This window comes from Sphaerodactylus townsendi, linkage group LG14, assembly GCF_021028975.2.
Source record: "Sphaerodactylus townsendi isolate TG3544 linkage group LG14, MPM_Stown_v2.3, whole genome shotgun sequence".
Taxonomy (NCBI): domain Eukaryota; kingdom Metazoa; phylum Chordata; class Lepidosauria; order Squamata; family Sphaerodactylidae; genus Sphaerodactylus; species Sphaerodactylus townsendi.
Genome location: NC_059438.1, coordinates 5910751 through 5936245, shown reverse-complemented (window position 1 = coordinate 5936245; position 25495 = coordinate 5910751). Strand labels below are relative to the sequence as shown.

The following is a 25495-nucleotide window of genomic DNA, read 5'->3' as shown; positions in this document are numbered from 1 at the left end:
ACAACTTAAGTGCTGAAAAGCTCTGATGGGGAAAGAAAGCTGAAATGTTAGCGTGCACACAAACAGAAATATAAAGGACAAACTCAGTCCCGAAAGTTGCTTTAAAAATATTTAATCTATGTTTTTCTCTTGCATGAAGGTACATGGGCTAAAAAAAAGAGACTTATTTAACAAATACAAAAGAGGAAGGGGGTGTTCTCCTGTGCCAGCCCCTCCCCACTCAACAATCTGGGAGTTGCATTTATTTCAGTGGAGAATTTATTTGGTGGGAAGATGTACCCCACACTACCTGAACTACTCCACTGGCCCAGGAAGATTATCTTTTATATTTATTTTCTGCCAGTGATGTGAGAAGTGGATCACTACATGAAGACCAAAATTGCAACTGAAAATGAATTTCAGTGAGGTTAAGATTTCATCATCAATTCCAAACATACTGGAATTACAAACAGAACGCTTCCCTTTTCCCCTCAAATGAGAAGTGCACGTCATTCACCCTTCACTTCCCTCAAAAGGATTACAATAGACCACATCCTTGGTAAGAACTAGCTTTGACAAATAATAGTTCTACACTTTCTATTTTAGAAGTTACTGAAATTACAATAGAATTGTAAGTCCAGCACAGAAATGTCTGACCCTCCACTGTCTGCAAAATAAATAGAATGGCTATTGGTGAAATGGGGGGGGGGTAGTTGGGGGGGGGTGCAGAATGATATAATGTTGGGGAATACTAAGTCTAAGATTGCAATCCTATGAACGCTGAAATCCATCCCCTCCCCAAACTGCCCATTCTCCAGCCTTGGCAACCGAACCTTCAGAAATTTCCCTCCTCCTTGCTGGCATGATCTCTAAAGTAGAAAAATTGTTTGCTTTGTCAACCAGAGCTTAAGAAAAACCCAGATGGCAATGGGCTACACTCCAGGTAGAAACTGAGCACCACTATGGGGTGGCATTCAATCTTTCATTCTGAATTCTTTTAAAAACCCAATATTTAAGAATGAGAAATAATTTTCCAGCCCCACTCCAGACATCTAGTCAAAACTAGTAAATACAATGCCATTGTTTTACACAACTTTCCTTAGTTTGGCTAACATGATACAAAACAACTGCTTATAGTATTAGAAGCAGCAGTGGCATAGGAGGTTAAGAGCAGGTGCACTCTGATCTGCAGGAACCGGGTTTGATTCCCAGCTCTGTCACTTGAGTTGTGGAGGCTTATCTGGGGAATTCAGATTAGCCTATGCACTCCCGCCAGCTGGGTGACTTTGGGCTAGTCTAGTCACAGTTCTTCTGAGCTATCTCAGCCCCACCCACCTCACAGGGTGTTTGTTGTGAGGGGGGAAGGGCAAGAAGATTGTAAGCCCCTTTGAGTGTCCTATAGGAGAGAAAGGGGGGATATAAATCCAAACTCTTCTTCTAGTAACAAATGAAAGGAGTGGGGTTAAAAGTTTAAGCAACTGAGGACCTTGCAGGTTGTTTCAACACACCCCTTTCCGGACATTCTGCCTCTGAGTCACTTCTCTGAAGTCACTTCCCTCCCTTTTCCGTACTGCTCAAGATATAAAACACAGACTGTCTGCATTTCACTTGGAAATACACAATTCGAAAATATCATCTGGTGATGTATAAAAAACAAGCATCTCACAACTTAGTGACAGTGACCGAAGAACTGCAGAAGAAACAATACCTGAGATCAGCAGAAGAGGCCTCATGGTCCAACCAGGCAGGGTTGAGGAGGGAAAAGTGGCACAATTTGAGAAAATTGGATCTTTCTGTATTTTGAAGGAAAGCGCGTTGTCACTTTATCAAGCACACAGGAAGCCCTCAGGGGAAAGTACAGTGGTGACATCTGTCACACTCGGCTGCCTAAACCATTTACATCCTTGGAGAGTGCGGATTCCAATTTCCAATGCAGACTGTTCACATATAATCACAAACTGAAACAATCCCTTCAGTGCAACTCAACATACATTTAAACAGGAAGGATATATTTGCACAGAAGCAAATCAAGATTCCCTGCATTATTTTTCCTTGTGTAGCTTAAGGATGGCATCCCCCTGCTTTTGCTGCAGCTTTGGCAACCATAATAGGTGTCAAACTCGTGGCCCTCCAGATGTTATTGACTACAGTTCCCATCATCCCCTGCCAGCATGGGAACTGTAGTCCATAACATCTGGAGGGCCACGAATTTGACACCGGTCAGTAGCTTGCCTTGCCACTTCCTTGTTTTCAATGTTCAATATTTGCGAGTACATCCATCCAATTAAACGTATTTCTAGACACCTTAAAAAAAAACCAGTTTTTAAAATGCCAAGAAACTGCTTTGGGGGAATGGACTAGTGATGTCACCAGTCTCCAGCCAATTGTGGCTCTTTGCAGTAGGCGACTGCTGTAAACACATTAAAAAAAAAACTGATCTCAGGGGAACACACTGCCTAAACACAGCATGGTGAGTGTACGGCCGCAGCAGGCTCACAACTCAAAACATGTATGCGGCCCATGCTTTATCGAGTGCCAGTTTTCACTGGGGTGGCAAACGTCTGTCTGGGCTATACGACTGTAGATGCTGAATCATGCTACTGAACTCTCCTCCACAGAAAATCTCCCTGCCAATGGAAAATTAACACGTCACAGCCAAAACAGGCTGTCCCCTAATGTTCCAGTTGTCTACCTGCAGGGAACTGTTTCTGTGGAGGAGCACTGAGACATGTGATTCCTCACTTTCCGCCTGAGGTGGAGGACCACATGTGGCTCATCGCCTTGGCGAGAACTACAGCAGACTTCAACGGAACTTCCTTCCTGTTCAGTAAATTGAGAAGTGCAGACCTAGCTGGCAAGAAGAAAAAGACAATTCAAAGTCAAAGGTGGATGTGGAACGTTTTGGCACACTTGTGCCTCAGAGACAGTGGGCAGCGGGCAGCAAAGCAAAAAACAAAACAAAAGAAACACACAAACCAAGCAAATAAGGGGCCATACGGTTGGAGGTGGGCTTTGCTTTACACAGTGTTTTTCACTTCCTCTGGCAGGAGCAGGATTCCTTACTATAAAGTGCATGAGGCCACAGCACTGGAGGAGGTGCAGACTCCTTACTATAAGCACATCATGAGACCATCACTCCCCGCAGCGGTGGAGGCGCTCTTGGTCCTCTCTGGCCCCACGCAGCAAGGAGGGCGCCTGCCGCACCCCGGAGAGGCGCAGCTGCAGAGGCTGGCGGCGGCGGCGGCGGCCTTCAGGGCAGGGGAAGCCGGCCCGGTGGTGCTCAGATGAAATGGATCCAGGCGCCCCCGCCGTCGGCCTGGGGGCAGGAGGCGTCGGGCGGCCTGTGCCGGGCGCGCAGCTTGTAGTTGTGGCCGTCGTTGTTGTCCCAGTACTCGGCGCCGGCCACGCGGTAGCGCAGCGCGAACTCCAGGCAGGTGGCGCCGGCGCCCACGGGCAGGCGGAAGACGAAGCGGTCGGTGAGGCCGTCCCCGGCGTGGCCCGGCGGCAGGTAGGCGGCGGGCACCTCGTGGCTGCTGGCCCAGCGGTTGAGCGTGTAGCGCACCGAGACGGCCTTCTCGTAGGCCAGGTTCAGGACGCGCACCGAGCCGCGCAGCGCCGCCGCCTCGGCCCGCACGGCCTCCAGCCGGACCTTGCTCTGCCGCACGCGCTCCAGGAAGCCGGCGCTGCTGCCGGGCTGCGGCGGGAAGAGCGGCTCCAGCGCGGGCCCCGCGGGCGGCCCGAAGAGCACCGGCTCCAGCTCCCCCAGCGCCGGCGGCTTGCGCGTCTTGAGCAGGTCCGCGGCGCGGGGCAGCGGCGAGGCGGGCAGGGGCGCCGGCGGGGGCGGCACGTGCGGCACGTCGGCCTGGCAGAAGTGGCGCACGGCGATCAGCTCCAGGCCCAGCGAGTCGGCGAAGCGCACCGTCTTGCGGCGCGACGGGCTCTGCTGCAGGGCCGGCCGGAGACCCCTCTCGCCGGGCGTGGGCAGGGACTTGGCCCGGCGGCGCAGCGTGGGGCTGGGCGGCACGGCGGACACCGTGGGCTCCCTGCCGCGCGAGGCGGAGGGCGACGAGGGCGAGGCGGGCGGCGGCGAGGGCGATCGCGGCGCGGGAGGCGGCGAGGGCGCCTGGCGGGTCACGGGGGGCGGCGAGGCGGGCGGCGAGGGCGCCAGTTCCACCGCCTCGGGCTCCGGGCTGCAGCCGCCCTTGCAGCGCTCGGCCAGGCCGCCATAGAGGCACGCGCTGCAGCTGAAGTGGCGCGGCAGGTAGAGGCGCGGCGGCGGCGCCGGCACCGAGGCGTGCAGGGAGCCGGCCTTCTCCATGCTCTTCTTCTCCGTCCGGTCAGTGCATGGCTCGCTCCGTCCCTTGAGGCACGGCCGGCGGCGCTGGCCAAGCAGCTACAGCCCTTTCCGGCCGGGGGAGCCCGGAGTCGTCGGGAGGTCTCTTGACTGCAGAACCGGCGGGTCGTCGTGACTCAAGCGCAGCCCCCCTCCCGCGGTCCGCGCTGGCCTGAGAGCTCCCCCCGCTGCTGCTGCTGCTGCTGCTGCCGTGGCGGCACTGCTCGGGCGCTGGCGCGGCTGCGGAGTCCGGCGCGCTTTCTGGGGGAGACCGTCTGGACGTGCCGCTGCTGACGTCGTGCCGGAGTCATGCAGCAAAATCTACGCATCCCGGGCCTCGTGTCCGCGTCCCGATTCATCAGCGCGCCACTCTCCGCCCCCTCCTCTCGGCCTGCCCGCCCCCTCTGCTCCCCCGGCCTCGCCGGAGCCTCCTTCCCTCTCCCCGCCGCCGCCAGCCTCTTCCTTGGTCGTGACGGTTCCTTTGCCTCCCCCGCTCCCCCGGTGCCCTTAGCGAGATCCAAAAGAGGAGGCGGCGGCAGAAGGGATTCCCCGGCAGAGCCATTACAAGGCATCGCGCCATCCTCCTCCGTTACGCAAGTAGCGGACCCAGAGCCTGGCTCGGGGGAAGGAGGCTAATGAGCGTGCGGCGAGTTTGCAAACGCGTTGAAAAGGAGGAAGTGAAGCCAGCTCCATCCCCTGGCATGCACTTGCAATAAGGCAGCCGCGCTTCAGCTGCAGAGGCGCTCAGTCACTGTCAAAGGCAAAAGGCGCGGATCAGGAAAATGGAGCGTCCTTTGGCGTGAAAAGAAAGCCAATGGCATAGAGCAGTACCCTGATGATGTAAAAATTATGAGGATTAGAGAAAAGCAGTGCCACTTCTATAAAAGCAGAAAGCATTTAGTAACCTAGCTCAATTCACTCCTGCTTTAATATGTGCTGGTTGTTTTAACAAAATTAACAAATGGAGGTTTGATTAAAAATCTCTTTGCTTAATTTATTATTTGCATTTTTACTGCTCTGATTTTATTTACTTAGAATATTGTGGTGTCCTATTTCTCAAAAGACTGAAAACCCCTAGATTGGAGATGGTTTGCCATTGCCTCGCAATCGTGGTATTTCTTGGAGGTCTCCCATCCAAATACTAGCCACGGTGACAGCGCTGAGAGTATGTGGCTGGTCCAAGGGACCCAAGCAAGCTTCCATGGCGTGCATGATGTTTTGAAGCTGTCCTGGGTCAGTCTTAACCACTATACCATGTTGGTTCTCAAACTAAGAATGAAAATGCAAATAGAGAATCTTATAAGTCATAATCAAAATCAGAAGCAGTACTACAGATCGAGAAAAATGTAATCTATTGTAGGCTGTGATGGATTCCAGGACTCCTTTGCTGCTTGTAATCAAAGTTCTAGCCTACAAGGAGTTAACCACAGCAGCTTGTATTTGGCTGGCAGCTGGAGTCCCAGTTTTCAGTCAGTGCTGAGAGGACAGAGTGTTTTTTCCCTGAGATCCATTCAAGAGGCCAGGCAGCTGGCCGCAGTACTGCAGCCACGCTGCCCCAATGTTCCCATAGGGCAGGGGTAGGGAACCTGCGGCTCTCCAGATGTTCAGGAACTACTATTCCCATCAGCCCCTACCAGCATGGCCAATTGGCCATGCTGGTAGGGGCTGATGGGAATTGTAGTTCCTGAACATCTGGAGAGCCGCAGGTTCCCTACCCCTGCCATAGGGGCTTCTTGGCGGCATGAGGAGGCTTGCAAAGGAAGAAAGCCTCCCTGCTGCTAAGAAACCCTCATTGCATTGGGCTTAACAGTGCTGGGAAGCTGGTGCCATGTCCCAGTGCCAGGGAGGGCTGAGGAGGCTGCATGCTGGCAGAATTGCTTCTCTGCTAGGGCAAGTGCCCTGGGGAGGCTAAATCACCACAAAACAGTGACTGGACAAGCCCCGCCCCCAGGCATCGCACCCAGCATAACTCCCCACCACCACCGCTGCCCTCCAAAAAGTCTGCTCCCCACCACTGCCCGCGCTTTCCCAGTTGGAAGAGAAGGAGGAGGATGCCTCCACCAGGGAGGAAGAAGAAGAAGAAGAGTTTGGATTTATATCCCCCCTTTCTCTCCTGCAGGAGACTCAAAGGGGTTTACAATCTCCTTGCCCTTCCCCCCTCACAACAAACACCCTGTGAGGTAGGTGGGGCTGAGAGAGCTCCAAGAAGCTGTCACCCAGCTGGCGTGTGTGGGAGTGTACAGGCTAATCTGAATTCCCCAGATAAGCCTCCACAGCTCAGGCGGCAGAGCTGGGAATCAAACCCGGTTCCTCCAGATTAGATACACGAGCCCTTAACCTCCTACGCCACTTCGTAACCTACGCCACTCCTACGCCGGGAGGGACAGAGGGAGGTTGTGCACATCTACTACCTGGGTCAAATGACCCACCTTGACCCCTAGATATGTCACTGATATCACCTACTGCCTGGTCCTATTGACTGGAGATGCCACGCCAGGGGCTGAACATGGGATTTTCTGCATACCAAGCAAAGGCTGTTTGTTGCATTGAGCCACACACAGCCTACCCATTATCCAGAAAGCTGTAAGAAACGTACTGTTTTGGACCTCGTCAGGGAGCTCGTTCTACAACTCACATTGTACAGAAGATACATGGAACTGGGCCAACTTTGCCAAAGTTAACAACAGCCAAACTCAGAAGGGCTTTTTCTAAGAGTATTTCTTCTGAAAAGCATGCATTCTTTGTGAAACATTAGAATACTATGAAGCAACCTATAGTAGTGGAACTTAAATACCCTTAATAAATCATTACAGTGTATTCCGTGCTGTGAAAAGATCTTTACCTTTGTTGGATGTGCAGCTGTACTTGTCAGAAGATAAGAGTTTCCTGAGTCACTGTACTTGAGTGCAGTCACGTAGTCGCCTCCGCAGTGTGGTGACTAATTTTTCTTTGAGGCTTTTTCCTGTTAAAGGAGATATGCACAAGATTTAGAAGTCTGTAAATATGCCAGAGAATTTGATCTTTTTCTACTTTTTAAACACCTTATGAACTTTAATAGGTATGTTCTCCAAACAGGTCAGTTCTGCAATTACATAGCAGAATGGTGGGGGTGGGTTTAGACCAGCTTACGCAAAATAGTCAGGGGCTAGCTGCTGGGAACAAACATGCTACCCATTTTGAAATCGCTATATTGGCTGCCAGTATTTCCAAGGTCAAGGTGCTGGTTATGACTTTTAACGGTTGGTGATGAGTAATATGGGCCCCACACATGTGTGAAGTACACAAACAAAATTGTGAGTAAAGTTGCTGCAGGACAAAAAACCCATTCCTGTATGGCTTACTTTCCCTTTTGAAAACCAGATCTGAAAATCTCTTAAAAACCAAGAATACTTAAATTGGTGAAGCGCTTCTGAGGAGCCCAAATTGTCTTTTTCCTCTCTGTTTTTCAAGGATTACGTTAAAGACTTGTGTGGTAGAGCAGAGGAGTACTAATCCTTAAAAAGAATTAGACTAATGTTAAAAGCCAATTTTAAAATTGCACCTGGGGCATATAAAGGGAAAATTGAATCTCTGTCCATGAGTAATATCATAACCACAATCCATACATATAACTTTCTTAGATGTATGTCATAGGTCCTTATTGAATTGTGGTTAGAACAAGTTAATGTTTTGTTAAGTTAAGGAGCAGCAGTGGCATAGTGGCTAAGAGCAGGTGCATTCTGATCTGGAGGAACCGGGTTTGATTCCCAGCTCTGCCACTTGAGTTGTGGAGGCTTATCTGGGGAATTCAGATTAGCCTGTACACTCCCACACACGCCAGCTGGGTGACCTTGGGCTAGTCACAGCTTTTCGGAGCTCTCTCAGCCCTACCCACCTCACAGGGTGTTTGTTGTGAGGGGGGAAGGGAAAGGAGATTGTAAGCCCCTTTGAGTGTCCTACAGAAGAGAAGGGGGGATATCAATCCAAACTCTTCTTCTTCCTCCTTGGTGGAGGCATCCTCCTCTTCTTCTAATTTTCAAGGACTACATTAAAGACTTGTGTGGTAGAGTTTACAAACTCTACAAGTTTACAAAGCTGGACCTTTCATAAAGACAACTGCAGCACAAGTTTTATCTAAAATCAGTTTCAAAAATTCTATTCTAGTCTTCATGTAAGTCATGTGTCTGCAGTACAACCATCTTGCACTTTTTTTGAACTGAGCATAACAGCTGTAGCAAATAGTGAGCCAGTTTAACCCTAATAACTTTATCTCCTGGCTTTCCTAGTGACTGTGCATATTAGTTTGTATAGTCCTATTACAACATCCAATGGGATGCATACTTGCTGTCTCTGTTGAGTTTGGCACAGCATGGGAAACAAATAGAAACTTTCTCCTATAAAAGGAAATGTCTCTAATACAGCCTGCTGATAAATGCTGAACATAAAAGTCACCACAATAATTTACTAAGTCTTGCTCATACAAGAGGGGAAAGCAAAGATCTAGGTGATTTGTTCTAAGTACAACTCCCACTTGCTATGAATGGTCTGGAGAGACATTTACAATTTCTTTTCACTTTGAAACATTGTCACGTTGTCATTTCATTTAGTGCATTATCACCTGAATCATCCCCAGAAACTCAGGTGACAAATAACTGCAGAAAAATGCTTTTAACTAGTGGTATGTGTGATGAAGCTGTTTTATACTGACTCACCCTTGGGCTGTCAAGATCAGTACTGTCTTTTCAGATGCTTGGTTAAAATAATTCCACAAAATACAGAAAACAGAAACTTGATGCAAAAAAAGTCTTCCCCCTACAGGGTTGCAGAAACATATTTGTTAAATGAATACATGGTTTAAAATCAAGTTTCGGGGGAACAGTTGACAGTGGAAGGATTGAACACTGTCTTAATTGCTACTGTGTTTCCCCGAATATAAGACAGTGTCTTATATTAATCCCAAAGATGCGCTATGTCTTATTTTCAGGGGATGTCTTATTTTTCTGTGTTCTGTTCATCGGGCATGCTTCCAACGTTGCTATGTCTTACTTTCGGGGGATGCCTTATATTTCGCACTTCAGCAAAACCTCTACTATGCCTTATTTTTAGGGGATGTCTTATATTCGGGGAAACAGGGTAAGCACTCTCTTCTCTAGGATGCTTTGCTGTCGAGTAACACTCTCATTACAAGGGAAAACATGGCAAGTTTTAATCTGTGCTTTTGAAGGCTTGGGCATGCTTTCTAATGGACGCTACAGAATAACCAAAGGCATATATGGGACAGAAGGCTGGATTATAGGAGCTCAAAACCAGCCTTGGATCAGAGGAGGCTGATGATCACTGGCATCCAGGAATGTAAGGCTGGAATGGGACAAATTACACATGTACTGGATCTTAGATGTTTTATCTGTTTTTGTTTGGGAGTTAGATTTGCAGTAACAAGGAAGTATACATATCAGTGACTCACAGATGGCAGAAAAACTATCAGTTTTGTTTTTTGCTAGTGATGACAGATGCCAATGTATCATAAGAACATAAGAAAGAGGATGCTGGAACAGACCAGAGTCCAATTGCTCAGTTCAGGAAGGCAGATACTATTCCAGTACTGGAGATGGGAGTGGTCATGGTTACCTATTATCTATCACTAGCGGGGCCCGGCCACGCATTGCTGTGGCTTATTGTGGTGAAATGGGAAAGGAACAGTAGCAGCAAATCAATTGCAGAGACCAGCAGTACGTGCTCATGCAAACACGCAGCCTGATACTGTGCAATGTCATTGATGTGTTTGCCCACATTCCTTGGGGGGGGGGGGGGGGGAATGGAAAGGTACCCCTCCCACACATGTAGGCTGGCTGGTCATGATCCCTTACCTGGGAGTAAGTTTGGTTGGTGGCAATGGGTGTTGCTTCTGAGGAAACCCTCTGGGGACGCGACACAGCCATTCAAAGTATGTAATGGTTGCTGTACCAAGCTTACTCCTGAGTAATGCATGCCTGGTTTTCTTAACTGTAACCGCAGTATTCAGGGAATCTAGGGTGCCTGGCCCCTCCCTCCCGTCCCTTGCATGTCGCCCCTCACTCTCTTCCTTCCCTCACTTCTCTTCCCTTGCATGCCACCCCTCCCCCTCCCCCCCTTCCCTTTCCCTCCGCTAGGGTGGGTGGGTCATATCAAGATGCTGGGCACCCTGCCTCACCTCCCTTGCATGCCACCCCTCACTGTCTCCCTTCTCTCACTTCTCTTCCCTTGCATGCCTCCCCCTCCGTCCCTTTCCTCTCCCTCCCTCTCTTCCCTTGCATGCCACCTCTCCCTCTCCCTCCCTCCCTTCCCTCTCCCTCGTGTGTATGTGTTTGTATGTGTTTCACTTCCACTTGAGTTACTGCCTATGTACTGTCTGCACTGCTCATATCTGGTCATCTGAGTGAACATTCTAAGCAGCACAAACATTCTAAGGGTGACAGTTACACACAGGCAGCTGCATGTCCTTCACCATGGAGCACCAGGAAAAAGTGTTTTACCTGGTCCAGGTGTGAAATTTCAGGTATGTGAACATCTAAAAACACTCTCACCTGGCTGACTATAGTGGCTGGGAATTTTCAGAGGAATTGGCCCAGCAGTTACTGAGTTATACTACCACTAACAAAAACACTGTTAGCTTTTTATATATATAGATTATCTATCTGAGATCTGACCTGAGAATTTGTTAACTCAAAGCTCACCTTCCTTAGCCAGGAAATTTTAAAGCCACAGAATAATTACAAGGACACAGTTGTAAAGGTGGGGATCCAGTGGTTCTCTTCTGCTAAGAAAGAATTCAGCACTGGAGGAAGGAGTCTTCATCCAGTAGTGGAAATCTACCTCCAGTTGATTTCTCATATTGTGGAAGGCAATGATTGCATTAAACCCTGTACATTCTAAATTTCAGAATCTGCCAGATTATTTGCAACTTCTAAGTCTTGGGACAGGACTTCTCAGTGATGGCACAGCAGTTATAGAACAGTGACATCTTTGTGAAAATTTCTCCATCATATTACCTCATTTTTTTACTGTTAATGCAGATATGTTAGTTTAGTTATTGATATCCAAGCTGTGTTGGCTTTTTGATTGATTTCTGTAGGCGTTCCATCTGTTCATAATGTTATGGTTGGTTTATATTTTGAAAGCTGTATATATAACAAGTAAAAATCTTATTACAGACCATATTTTGCAATTGTCTTGATTTCTTTTTCTCAAGAAGGAAATTGCCACAGTAAGCTAGAACCATCACATGAATGATAGATGCAAGAGCTGATTAAACTGCTGGTTCCTCTATCAACACATTACTACATCCATGCTACAACACATTACTACATTCATCTCTACACTGAATAATTAAAATTATCTGACTAGTTATTTCCATTTCCTCCTCCCATTCCTCCATGTCAGTCAGATTGATTGGCAGTAGTGATAGATTATTGTATTATTTGTATCTTCTAATGTGTACATCTCCTGTACTTTTACAGAACGAGTTAACAATAACTAGGGTGGATTCATAAGTGCAAGAATGCTGCTTCTGGACATCCAGAAGCTGTCCATGGAAATTCTTGTTGATCTAGGAAGTGAGAAAAAACGTTTAAGAAATTCCATGGGATTTTGCAAAGCCCGTTGGATTTCAGTGGTGTGTAACCTCAGCTTGTGGGTTCTGTGGGGCAGTACTTGGAAGGAGTTGCAAAGAACCAAATTTAAACAAAACAGTTTACTTTACTTAACAAATAACACTTTTAAAACATTTAACATTTACACTTTGCAGTCCTGTTAAGTTTGCATTTTCAAGTCCTTATTTACAGTCTACTGATATTGCCAAGTCCAATTCTTCTTTGCTGGTGGTTGGTTTTGAAGACTTCTGAGGCTTGGTGAATGGGCTTCAAGATGATGAAGGTTCCCAGAAAACTCTCACCATTTACACACACAAAAACCCTGAAACAATAAATTCTAACATTTACAATATAGCAAAAAAAATAAACTCCCTTCCCACTAGTTCCCCACAACATTGCAGTTACCTTAGACAAGGTGTTAAGGGCTTAATAAAATCAATCAAGGTCCCAGCCTGGTAGTCTCGCTTCCTCCAACCTCATGAGTTCTGCAGCATTCTACTTCATTTCAGACTCCACCCCTTTCTGGGTCATCCCATTCTGACACAGGGGTTACAGGTGCACAGAGGTTCGCCAGCTGTGACATGGGGATGCCTCATACCCCAAGATATGTGTATCTTATCCACTAATTGACCGCTATGGTTAAAAGTGGAACAAAGTTGGGTTTTGTCATTTGTTGCAGCTCTTAAACAGACACTTATTTGGGAGCAAACCAGGGGGGGGATGACAAGCTCGAAAGCTTATACGGTGCTTTGTGCCAACTTGGTTGGTCCTCTAATTAAAAAAAATGTATTACTCGGCAAGCTTTTAGGATAAAATATATGAAGTCTTAAATTATTTAAAAACGAGTTGAGCTGCACAGGAAGTTCCCATGCCCTTTTGGTCCCTCAGCCTCCCTTCTGAACGTATCTTATTTCCCCTCAGACTCCTCCCCCGGTCGCCCCCTCAACCGCCCTCAGCCCCGCCCCCACCGCACGCCCCATCCTCTGGACTTCTTCCCTTCCAAACCACCCCCGTAACCCATGGCAACGGTTTTGAAGCCGGCGGGCGTGCAGACGGGCAGGGTGACGTCAGAGGAGGGGGAGCGGCTGCGCACTATGAGCGCATCCGCAGCGGCTCCATCTCCCAGAGCAGCGCCCCGCAACGCCCGTCTGCGCCTCCCTCGTCGTTTGCTCCGCCCCCTGCTGCCTCCCACCCTCGCCCGGAGACTGACAGGTGAAGGAGGCGGGTGGTGAAGTTTGGGGTGAAGGGGAGACCCCCACCAGGGACGTATCTGAAAGAGGGGATACAGTGATATGGGGTGAGTCTGTGGAGGGCAGCTTGGGCATGGGGGACGAGGGCTATAGTGGGCACTGCTCTTGTGATCCCTCTTAGGTCCCAGTGAGAAAGGCAGACTGCAAATGGAAATGGGAATAATATTGACAATGGGGTTGCCAGGTGTTTAAGAGCTGGAGGCGGAGGGGAAGATTTCCAAGCAGGTAGGAGGAACCAAAATGCTTGCTTTCTGAACCCAGAGAGAAATGAGGGAAGGTGGGCAGTGAAGGAAGGGATTACATACATACATACATACATACATACATACATACATACATACATACATACATACATACATACATACATACAGTGGTTGTTGGGGGCTTTCTGGGCTGTGTGGCCATGGTCTAGTTAGTAGTTTTTGCTCCTAATGTTTCACCCACATCTGTGACTGGCATCAGAGGTATTTCATCAGAGGTATTTCATAGTGACATGTGTTTCTCTCTGTGGCACATCCCACCATGCCTCTGAAGATGCCAGCCATAGATGCCGGCGAAACATCAGGAGCAAAAACTATCAGACCATGGCCACACAGCCCGGAAAAACCACAGCCAGTTTATTCCGGCCGTGAAAGCCTCCGATAATGCAAAGAAAGGTTGAAATGGAAGAATTGTCCAGGGTTTGGAGGGCGGTGAAAGAAAAAAACCAAACAATCTATGTAGTACCTTTTACAGAGTCTAATCAAAATTACACAAAATGCTGTGCAACCCTTTCAGCTCCTTGGAACTCCTCATTAGGCTAGATGTTATAAATCTTTTTGAAAATGAAGAAGGGGGGCAGATTTTCTGTGTCAAGATCATGTTTGGAAAAGGGGCAAGTTTAGTTTTTTAGAAGATAAGGGAGCCTTTGACCATGCACAGAGTTACACAGAGTTGGAACAGTTCAGAATAGTAATGGAGGAAGAAGGTTGGAATCTGAGGCAGGTGAAGTTTAAGTCAGCATTTGAAAAGAACTGTAAAATGTTTGAAAATTAAACAGGAAACTTTGGTTTTTTAAAACACTCGAATGCTTCCTCCTAACAGAGGAGAAAATTGGGAATGTGGATGTTCACTTTGAGATAGCTTGTTTGGGATGTATGAATTTTGAATGACTAGTGTCTCTGATCATGTAAGTAATGGTGTGCACCACTACATAATTTTGAGAGGACAGCATAAATTAGGGGAAAGTATGCACTAGAACAATTTCTGTTGGGATATAGGACTATTTATTAGGTGGAACAGGATTCATAAGAATTGCTGATAGCAAAGTTATTTGGTATGGCTTAAAAAGCAGCAGGCTTTACAGACTAATAAACCAACAAAATAAAGTGTTGAAGGTTTTTACTTCTGGAAGCAACAAAAGATATTGTTGAAGACGTTCATGGCTGAAATCAACAGATTTCCTGAACTGTTTGGCTGAGTTCCTGGTAGGTTTTGCTCCTAATGTTTTGCCCACACCTATGGCTGGCATCTTCAGAGGTATGTCACAGTGAGATGTGTCTGGACAGAGAGAAACATGTCTCACTGTGACATGCCTATGAAGATACCAGCCATAGATGCTAGCAAAACATTAGGACTATCAGACCACGGCCACACAGCCTAGAAAACCCACAGCAGCCAGCAATAGTCAGTAGAAGTCCCATACATCTTATGGTAATATAAGGCACATTTTCTGAAGGCACTACCAGTATTTTAAACTCCATCTCCTTTATAAATACAGGCAGAAGAACGTTTGCAACCTGCAGAGACAGCAACTGTAATGACTTCCACTGGCCAGGATCAAAGTGAAATCAACTCTGAAAGAGCTACTGCAAATGGGAAAACTGTGGAAAGAGACTGGCGCTGCACTTATCCGGATGAGAGAAGGGAGAGAAATCAGATCCACATTCTTTTGAACATCAGTAAAAGTTCAACTGAGCAAGAAGAAAAGTCCTTGGAGTCTGTTAATGGAACAGGATGGGAGGAAGCAGTGAGTAAGAATTGTATGCTACAGCTCTGGCCCCTGCCTGGTGGAATGCTCTACCTCCAGCTGTCCAGGCCCTGCGGGACCTTGGGGAGTTCCGCAGGGCCTGCAAGACGGAGTTATTCCACCGGGCTTTTGGAGGGGCCAGCCGTGGTTCTGCTGCCCCCCACTGAAACTGAGGCTGCTAGGTTCCATCTTTTATTACAATTGGGCCTGTTTTTGGATTCCGTCGTGGGCCCAGCCTACTCCCTCCCTTTCTTTTTAGCCTCAGATCGGGCGCCTGTTTTTAAACAACTTCTGTTTTATAAGAACCTTGGTTGTCTTTTATAGCTTTTTGCTGTTTGTAATCGCTGCATAGGTTTTAATGGGTTTAGTGTTTTATGTTGTTGATTTTATACTGTTGATTGCTGTTCAGTAGAACAGCCATATTGTGAGCCGTCTCGAGCCCTTCGGGGATGAGGCAGCCTATAAATTAATCAATCAATCAATCAATCAATCAATCAATCAATTAATTAATTAATTAGACTCATGAACAAAACGAGAACAATTACTACAATATAGTCTGCTTCTTCTTTACAATATAGTCTCCTCTTTTGGAGGTTTCTTAAAGAGAGGCTGGATGGTCATCTGTCAGGAGTGCTTTGATTGTGTGTTCCTGAATTGCAGGGGGTTGGCCTTGATGGTCCTTGGGGTCTCTTCCAACTCTATGATTCGATAATGTTCTTTGTAAGCAAGTCCTATGCACTCTGGCTACCTGGACAGCCCTATCCAAGTGGCCAGATGGATGACTGGCATGGCAGCCGCCCCACCCCACCCCTCCCATAGAGGCTTCCTGGTGATGTGAGGAGGCCAACAAAGCAGGAAAGCCTCCTCACCGCTGAGAGGCCCCCATGGGACTCAAGAGACTTACGCCACCTTTTCAGTGGCTGTTGCCACTATGGTGGCAGTGTTGCGATGCTGGCACTGCATCTGGTGCTGTGTCCCTGCACCGGGGAGGGCCGCGGACGGTGGCTGAACGCCGGAGGATTCGCCTCTCCACTGTTGTTGTTGACTTGCTTCTCCCCTGGGGCAAGTGCCCCAAGGAAGGCAAATCTGCTGGCACAGCCACGCGCCGCTCCTTCTTTGGATAAGGCCATTAACCTTTAAGCAAGAAAAGAAATAAAGTTCTTTCAGATATTTTTAATAGATTCATACTTCTAGCAGTTTCAAGGTAGTTAATATAACACACATTACTGGCAGGCACCCCAATCTCCTTTTAAGTGCATATAAAATTATGATTATGGGCTTCGCAGAATGCACATCAAAAATGCATTTTATTGCAACCAAGGGAATGCAGACAGACAGCATCTGCATTTCAATGTGCAGATCTCACAGATGCATCCTGTTTACAGCTGCTCTTGAAATGTAGATCGAAGTTGGTTTAAGTGTGTGAATCAATTTTCTTTAGCTGGAGCAACAATTGTTGGATTTTTTTAAATTTCCATCAAGTGACTCCTCACTTATGGCAACCCAGTAGGGTTTTCAAGATAAGAGAAGTTCACAGGTCGTTTGCTGTTTCCTGCCTCTGGGACACAACCATGGTATCCCTTAGAGGTCTCCAATCCAAATCCTTGCCAGGGTTAAAGTTGAGTGTGTATGACTGCCCCAAGGTCACTCAGCAAGATTCATAGCAGAGTGGGGATTCAAACTTAGTTCTCCCAAATCCTGACTTGACACTTTAACCACTGCAGCATGCTGGTTCTCTGTTGAAATATAAAACTGCTTTAAAACTTGAAATGCCTGGGATTTCCCATAACATATGATGACATTTCAATATGCAGTTACATAGGCTATTCTGTTTAAAACTCATGTTCAGACGTCAGTTGTGTTTTGTTGGGGAAAGTGCTGTCAAGTCACATCTGACTTAACGGTGACCTAGCAGGGTTTTCAAGGCAAGAGACATTGGGAGGTGGTTTGCGATTGCCTGCCTGTGGGTGGGCTGAGAGAGTTCTGAGAACTGTGACTGGCCTGAGGTCACTTACAGTTCAGTTCTCCAGATTAGAGTCTGCTACTCTTAACCGCTACACCATGTTGGCTCTTTTTGTGAACTGAATGAATACATGAACTGAACAGCTCAGTTGCTTTAACTGATTCTTTCATGTAGCCGTCATTGTTTTTATTTACCCAATAGTTAAGACACACAGATTTCATGGAATGTACTCTAACTGTGCTTATCCAAATATGTCAACACAAAGGCAGCTTATGTATCTAGCAGAGCTCATAAGCTGAAAATTAAATAAACGGAACCTTAAAAGAATAAGATCGTACTATAATTCCCATTAATAAGGAAGGGGCAACAGGGAAGCTATGCATCCTACTGGCCAGCTATAGGTTGGTCCATTGCAGCCCCTGTATCATGCATTAGCAGAGCAGCTGGAAAACAGTTGCCCATGTTTAGCCTGAGGAAAGAGTGCAGATGAGGCATTAGCCGCATAGCCCAATTAAGACCTATAAGGAAAAGTACAGAGGAGTTAGCAATTGCTCAGAGGTCCCTAAAGAGATCTACCGGATGCTTTGAAATCTTTGCAGCAATGAACAGCAGTTCCCTGTTAAAATTAAGAGGCTTGGAAGTTTTTGGGTGTCCCAAGACACTTGTGCTTTGTTGATTCTGTAGTTGATTCAACTAGAGTTTAGAGAGGCCAACACTTCTGGTGGTGTTGGGGGAAAACTCTTTGACGAAGTTGTCAGTCAACTCTACAAAAAACAGATCACGCTGTTAAGCAAGAGGCTGTTCTTTGGTCGATCTGTGCGCGTCGTGAAGTAACAGCAAGATGGAAAAGGGGCCTGTAGATAAGAAAGCGACCAGGTTTTTATGCCATTGTGGCAGTCGTGCTCCGCCAAACTAATTCTGTCCTGATTGAAACGGTCTTTTCTTTTAAACAGCAAAGAAAGCTTCAACAGCTCCAGGAATATTTAGACGACACTGGCATTTGTTGGTCATCTTATTGAACACTGAAGTTCAGCCCTCACATTACACTGGCTGCTTTGCCTGAAAGAGAAGTTCACTGTTTTAAGTCAGTAGAGGCTGCTCTGTTTCCACCGTGTTGTGGATTTAAGGTTTGCTGAACAACACCATCAGAATTCTGTGATAAATGGGATATGCCGTCAGAGCTAAGAATTGCTTCAGCTGCGTTGTTTTGAACAGAAAATGATAACTTTAACGAGAGGCTAGTTTGACTACTACTTTTCCTGTAGATGTTTTATAGCAAAACTGGCCTAAAGTTTATTAAAGGGGTTGCTGGTAAGTTTCATTGCTTTATGGCTGGCAACCCCAAGTGTATTTGTTTTTTTAAAGCATCAACATTACCCTGTTTCTAATCTGCATTCCTGTCTGTTTGCTCTCAGGTGCAAGGCTGGAACAAAACAGCCCCATTTGCTTATCTTCAGTTACAAAAAAGAGCTAGAAAAACAAGGACAAGTGAGTCTGTCCATGGCTGCCTGTATTGCTTAGATCTGATGCAAGTTATTGACAAAGGTTTGGAGCAAGACTCCAAGTTAAGTTCAGAGGTCACCACAAGCAGCGTTCCAGAGAAACAAACTGTGCTCTATTCTAATACAGCTCTGAGTACTTACCCTGTGGTTGACGATTCAAAAAAAGACAACTGTAGTAGTAAATTATATTCAACCCAGACATCCCAAGGGGAAAAGAAAAGATTGTCCTTTAAGGAAGCTCAAGTTTCTTTAAGCGAAAAGAAGACTTTTCTAATGAAGGAGAGTCAGCTACTCCAAGCAGAAAAGAAAGCGGTGCCAATAAGAGAGTACAGCATATTGCCTCTTGGAAAGCCAAAAAGTGTAGAAACCTTGAGATGCAAAGATACAAAGAGCCACGAGCCTACGATAGGTCATCTGGGAGACTCTGAAGCGACTGCTGTTAAATCGTCACTGCTCTTGCCTCCTCTGAAGGACACAGTTTTCAAATGCAGCCTGGACCCTTCGTCAAAGAAAAGTAAGCCCGTTATTTTCCAGGCGTATGAAAAAGCAACTCGAGCTCTTTCAGAGACAATTTATCGCACTCAGATTTTCAAAACCAAAGAATCCAAACATGAGAAAGGAATACCTCCAACAGGTGATGCATTCAAGGAGTCGGTAAAAATCCACAAGAGAGCCTCTTTTGCCCCACAGTGTCCCAAGACTTCATGCATCTCAGGAACCACGGACCAGTGCTACTGGCGCTGTACTCTTGTACCCGAGAGAAAAAATTCAGCCATGTCTAATTCAGTTGCATTGAGAAGAAAGAGTCATCTCTCCGGTGTGCATTTTCTGCATACTAAAGGAGCTCGTGACAGCAAAGCCGATGAGAATTGGGATCCTTGCGCCCGAAGCAGGAGTCACACTGGACCCAAACCAGGAAATGAGCCAAAAACACAGGAGATCCCACTGCTTTCTGGACTGTTCCCTTCCTTAACGGTCAGCCATGTTGCAATAACTGCCTTGCCTTCTAGGCTGACCTGACTGTTTTATTGTAATTTTCATGCTGAGCTGTTTATTGATTTGTTTGGAGCTCTTTGTATTATGAAAGAAAATACTGAAGGTCTACTGTAAACCAGACTGGGTATTTGTTAATCGTATAGGTGCTATTTTGTGAAGAAAGGACTGAATCTGTTTTTATGAAAAACTTAAAATTTCCATTCACTCCTCTTGTAACATGTAGACCAGTGGTGGCGAACCTTTGGCACTCCAGATGTTATGGACTACAATTCCCATCAGCCCCTACAATTGGCCATGCTGGCAGGGGCTGATGGGAATTGTAGTGCATAACATCTGGAGTGCCAAAGGTTCGCCACCACGGATGTAGACCCTTGAACACTTGATTTCGGTTGAGCTCTCTGCAGCAAGCCTTGATAAAGTACAATGGCTGGATGAGGCCCCTTGATATAGTAAAACCTTCATGTCCTTAAAGGGAGACCCTCACAGCTCTTATCTGGGGGATCGGATACCTGCTGTATCAGTACTTCCTATGCCCTAGATTAGATAAGTGTGAACTGCGTTCTCCTCATTGATTTGAACAGTTGGTAGGAGCTATTGCAAGGCCAGAAATGTAGCCAGTCTTTCCCGCCAATCTGGGAAAACAAAGTAGTCAGAGATATTGCCAAGTTCTCTTTGATGGCCAAATCGTACTCAGAGCCCTACGGGGATGGGGCGGTATAATAAATCGAAAATAAATAAAAAATAAATAAAATAAATAAAGACTTGGGCCTTGCCTTCCCAAAACTGCACAACTAGACTCATCAAGCTAGGTATAGCCCACAAGCAACGTGTAACAGCCCACTAAAAGTTCCCGTCTGGTGCAAAGACTGGGGAGTCCTGGCAGGCTGTAGTTTGATTGGTCACAGGTTGTACAGGCTTGGCCCAAGCACTTTGATAGAACAGAACCAAGAAAGGTATCTGAAGTAATCATCTAGCCTCTCTAACACTGCAAAGCAGTTGAATATGGTCATGTCTGGGTGCCATAATTTTGTTGTAACAATTCCTTTTATGTTTGATGAGTATGTAAGAATGTAAGTAAACAGAACTAGTATTTGGCTGTTATTTTTTCTTTGTGTTGATTGTACTTGTTCAGTTTAAGGTAGCTGTGACTGTTCTCCTTCATGCCAAATTAAGTAGCTCAGATTGATAACATAGCTTCCAGAAGATGCTTTGTTTGTATGCACAGTGACAGTGTTCCTCAGTATCTGAGTCAAGATTTCCTCAGCGTCACCTGCTGTAGTTATCTTACATCTTACCTGATGCATTTGGAGTTGTGGGGAGGTGATGGCATTTCTGATATTCCAGTGTAACTTTAAATCTGAGATTCACAGAGCCCACTTAGATTTGAAATCTACAAGTAGTTTTATTCTCCTAATGGTTTTGCAAATTGCTCTTAATCTCCAACAAATCTACAAATGTGTACTTGTCATACTCTTGTAGATATCCCATTAAGTCTTCTATACTCAAAATATCAGAGTGCTGAATATGTTTTTGAAACTACAAAGAGGTCTTACCTACTAGTCAAGGGTGTATGTACATTACTTGCTAGTTAACAAAATGCATTTCTTGCCCAGGCAAGCAGCTGCAGTCCTCCCCACAGTGTGCAATCTGGGCAGTTGCGGAGATGGCTGGCAGAATTTTTCATGAGTGTAAACCACTGGAAAACGTAATGGAAGCCTCTGGTGGTAATCTCCTCCACAATCCACATTTTATATTACACTTGACCAACATGAAATCGTACTCAAGAAAAGGACAGGTCTTCTATAAGGTATTATACAAATTGGTCATAATCAAAGTAAGAATCAGTATTCTCAATTGCAGACACGGATATAAGATAGTTGCTATTCTTTCAGCCTGTGGAGACTTGGTCTTCAGTTCTCTACACCGGCAGAAAGGCATTTTAAACAAAAGTGTTAAAATGCCACCAACATAGAGAACAAATGCTCAGCAATGGCCCTTTTCCAATGAAAACCCAATTATCTCCAAGGAGATATGAATGGAATTACTGGTCAGCAAGTCTGTAACAGCAGGTTTTAAGCTTAAGTTATTCGACAAGTGTGTAACATGAGGCCTTGTGTGCTCAACTAACAGTAAGGGCACTGAACTAAAAAACTGAACTACATTTCTTAAGAGGCAAAAATCTGTGTAATTTACATCCAACGGTTGGCTTTTGCCAAGTGAAGAATCTTCCACTGGAGAAATTATGAAGGATTGTGTGATCTAACTCAAGTGGGGCTTTAAGCAAACTTTTGGATAAGAGGAAGATACAGGCAACCATAGTAGTAACTTACCATGACATGCCTATAACTAGTTGGCTATATAAACCTGCTAAGTGATAAAAAAAGTGTTTTAATGCCATATTGAAACCTATGTGTGATTGAGTGCATGGTTCCTGCATTCAGCCGATGTTATTCTTTCATATTTATGAACTGAGTGATATTAATAGTTGAAAATAAAGCTAAATAGAAAGAAAATAAGCAGTTTTTGGCTTTTTGACAAAAAAGAGAATCATGATACTTTCTAAGTATGAAATCACTGTCCCTGTTTACAGTGAATAAAAATAATTGGCCCATACTATTGGTGCAAATGAAAATGCAGAGGCTTTAAATGTGGAAAAAGGTCCTGTGGTTCCTTCATGATTAACATTTATTTTGGTGTGAGTTTTTGTGAATCAGACCTCACTTGTTCACATATCTAAAGAAGTTAGCTCTTGACTCACAAACGCTCTTGTTGAATGTTATGGGCAGAATATTTTGCTCTCCCCATTGGTGTAGGTGCCCCTTATGCCAGCAGAGTAGGCAAATACATCAGTATGGTCCTGTGCTGCTCTCACAGCCATTCTGCCCCTTACCCCATCTGAATTGGGCTGCAAGTCTTTAAGGCACCACTGGAATTTTGTTTTATTTTGCTACAACAGACTAACATGGCTACCCCTCTGTGAGTAATTCAAATGTGAAAAGCTGTAATACTGGAGGATTGAATTACCAGTTTTAAACCAAGGGAGAAAGCTGGACAACAGGGTTTAATAGGCATCGAAGTTAACTTTCCTGCTACTCCAGTGAGAGCATCAACAACTTCCAAAAGAGGGGGAGGAAACTGGCACTAATGTGAACAATATTTGATCCATCTTTAGCCCAATGGACTCTTGCCCAGTAGCAAAGAGAGCATAGCAAAGCCTCCTTGGGTTTTAACAGGTCCATTTGGAGGTGCGTGCCACGCTGCGTCCGAGGGGGGGATTCTTTAGCAAATGCCTAACTCTCCCATTGAAATCAAAGTGGCAACACTCTTGGGGTAAAGTGGTATATAAATATTCTAAACCAACAAAAAGTCGCCTGAATACTCTAGCCAACCCTGAGCCTATTGGAGCCCTTCGGGGGTGGGCGGTTCCTAAATCTAATATATAAAATAAATAAATAAATAAAAGCAGAGAAGGGTTGGCTGAGGTTAGTATTTGGATGGGAGACCACCAAGGAAAACTGGGGCTACTATGCAGAGGAATGCAATGATAAACCACCTCTTGTCCTCTCTTGCTTTAAAAACCCCTTGGGTGGGTTCACGCAAAGTCAGCCTCAACTTGACAACACTTTAATATGAATGAAGCAAACTAAAAAAAGCTCTTAGCTTTGGTTGGCTCATGTCTTTTGTTAATATTCCCATTAGCCCCAAAGCCCAAACGAATGGATGTTACAGTTCTGGTGGATTATCAGTTCCCTTTAAAACAGAGTGTATTTTAATAGTTTTTTTAAAAAATAAAAAATCTGCTTTATTGTGTTTTGCATTCAACAGAGCATTTGTATGTAATGTTTTGTGAGGATGAAAAACATCACTGAGCTTTTCTGTCTACAATTTAGCTGGAATGTGTGATTGTAAAAATTGGTTCCATTGAACTTTCTATAACAAATATATTAACAGATGTGTGTGTTTCTGTGGAACACAAGAAAGAGTGCACAGGGCATGCATTACCAAGATAGGAGATAAAATCTGTTGTATTCCATATTCAGCATTTGACACTTATACATCGGTTACATGCTCTCAAGTTGCTTTCCATTGTATATACAAAGCCTTGTTTTACATCGTAATCATGAACAACCAAAGATTCTGTAAAGATTTTAAAAATTACAAGAAAGGTTTAGTATCCTATCGCAGGCAAAACTGGTAGATGTTTACTTGTAAACTGAAGGGAGCGTAAAAACCAGTTTGATATACTGTGGGTGGGCCAATTGCTTATAGGAAAAAAGTCCCCTGATAGTACAATATGGGCTTAAGTAGATTTTTGGATCCTGATTCTTGTAAGTTACATTCCCGTTACTCAGTATGCTGACAACCATCACAGCCCAAATTATGTCCAACGTTTAAGTGGAATAGTTAACTCTTATTTTGCAAACTCAAAGCAATATTGTACAGTTCCCTTCACCTGAGCAGGCTGGAAAAGAATTTCGCCAAAGTTCAGAACCACTTCTAGTTAGAAAAGGTGGCTAAGTTATCTGCATTAAATGCCGGTGGCTACAAAATTACAAAGTCCAGCAGCCAAATTCTCAGTTTTACATGCAACGTGATTTTATCTTTCCAGGAACATGGCTGGGGGAGAGCTACTCCTTTCGCATGCTGCAAGAGACAGGAAAAACCCAAGAACCCAAGAATAAGCAAAACAGTCTCTAATATATCTCACACAAGCAAGGCTTCTGCTCCTGAGAGAAATCTGACTGGTATAAGACAACCTGCGAGAGTTCGGGCAAAAACATATTGTAAGTTTGCTGCAGGAGAAACTGTTTCAACCTGTAAGAAGTTAGAAGCCTCTTATGTGAAGCCATACAACTATATTCCACCGATACCTGCTCACCCTGAGGGAGAAAGAAGGAATGGCAAACTAGACAGCATTCAGGCATTCCTTGGTGAAAAGAGGATCCTCCCAATAAAGGAATATGAGATTGAGTACTCTCTAGGACACACAGAACCTGCGGTCCTAAAATACCCCAAGTATCGCTTGCCGAAAATAATTCACAGTAACTCCCATAGCAGTTTTAGCTATCCAACCTTAAATGAAATGTTGTTCCTAAAACCGGATGGAAAAGGAATGGTCAGTTTCCATGTGGAACCCCTTTCGAAGAAAAATGAAACAATTACAGCAAAAAGAACTGAGAAAGGGGGAAGCAGCAGCACCTCAACTGAAACCGACTCCCACAGACCCAAAATTAGAAAAGGAAAGCAAAAGAGTAAAAGAAACGTTGGTGAGATGAATATTATAGCAACAAAGCAAATAAAAAATCATGTACCACTCTTCCATGTGTCCTTAATGCTCAGAGATAATTTACCTTGCCTTCCTAACTCACCTGACCCATTCTTTTCCCTGCGCAGCATGATGTCTCATTCAGAGCGATATGCAAACGTTGCTAGTTCAAGGGGGTATGGAAACTGATATTGGTTGTATGACTCTGGTAAAATAAGAATAACAGAACAAAGAGCTACAAGCCTTAATCTTTGAATTAATCATCTGAACCTTTAATTAGAGAGCACACGAGCCATCTAATCCAGAGCTGTGGGGCAGCCAGGATCAGCACCACTGCAGTGCTACCCCACTGCCTCCAGAGAGCTTTTTGGAGGTTCAATGGGCTTATGCAACCCAAAAGGTGGAAAGTCCAGGCCCTGGGCACTAGCAGAGGTGTAGCTCCAAGGGGACCGGGGAGGGGACACACAGGGCGCCCCCCCTATGGGGGTGTGATGGGAGCGTTCCAGGGTGGGACAGTGGCAGAGGATACACCGGTGCACTGGGCACTTTCCCCCCTTGCTAAGCCTCTGGGCACCAGCGTTCCGGGAGTCA

General features: G+C 45.6%; 2 protein-coding genes across 2 annotated transcripts; one reads left to right on the top strand and one right to left on the bottom strand.

Annotated features, from left to right (window-relative positions):
• Positions 1–1345: 1345 nt before the first annotated feature.
• LOC125443703 (protein phosphatase 1 regulatory subunit 3E-like) lies at positions 1346–4612 on the bottom strand. The gene has a single exon (XM_048515993.1). It carries the CDS (start codon positions 4295–4297, stop codon positions 3260–3262), a length of 1038 nt encoding a protein of 345 aa, XP_048371950.1. The 5' UTR covers positions 4298–4612; the 3' UTR covers positions 1346–3259.
• On the top strand, positions 3269–25093 carry LG14H16orf46 (linkage group 14 C16orf46 homolog). Its single transcript, XM_048516044.1, has 5 exons — positions 3269–3487; positions 3561–4013; positions 14929–15177; positions 18556–19617; positions 24248–25093. The coding sequence occupies exons 1-5, from the start codon at positions 3269–3271 to the stop codon at positions 25091–25093; spliced, it is 2829 nt and encodes a 942-aa protein (XP_048372001.1).
• Positions 25094–25495: the final 402 nt, after the last annotated feature.

Excerpts from the sequence above, each read along its gene's own strand:
- LG14H16orf46 (XM_048516044.1), top strand. The coding sequence starts at position 3,269 with ATGGATCCAGGCGCCCCCGCCGTCGGCCTGGGGGCAGGAGGCGTCGGG. Across the intron at positions 4,014-14,928 it reads TGGGCGGCACGGCGGACACC|GCAGAAGAACGTTTGCAACC; the intron begins GTGGGCTCCCTG and ends TTATAAATACAG. Across the intron at positions 15,178-18,555 it reads GAACAGGATGGGAGGAAGCA|GTGCAAGGCTGGAACAAAAC; the intron begins GTGAGTAAGAAT and ends GTTTGCTCTCAG.
- LOC125443703 (XM_048515993.1), bottom strand. The coding sequence starts at position 4,297 with ATGGAGAAGGCCGGCTCCCTGCACGCCTCGGTGCCGGCGCCGCCGCCG.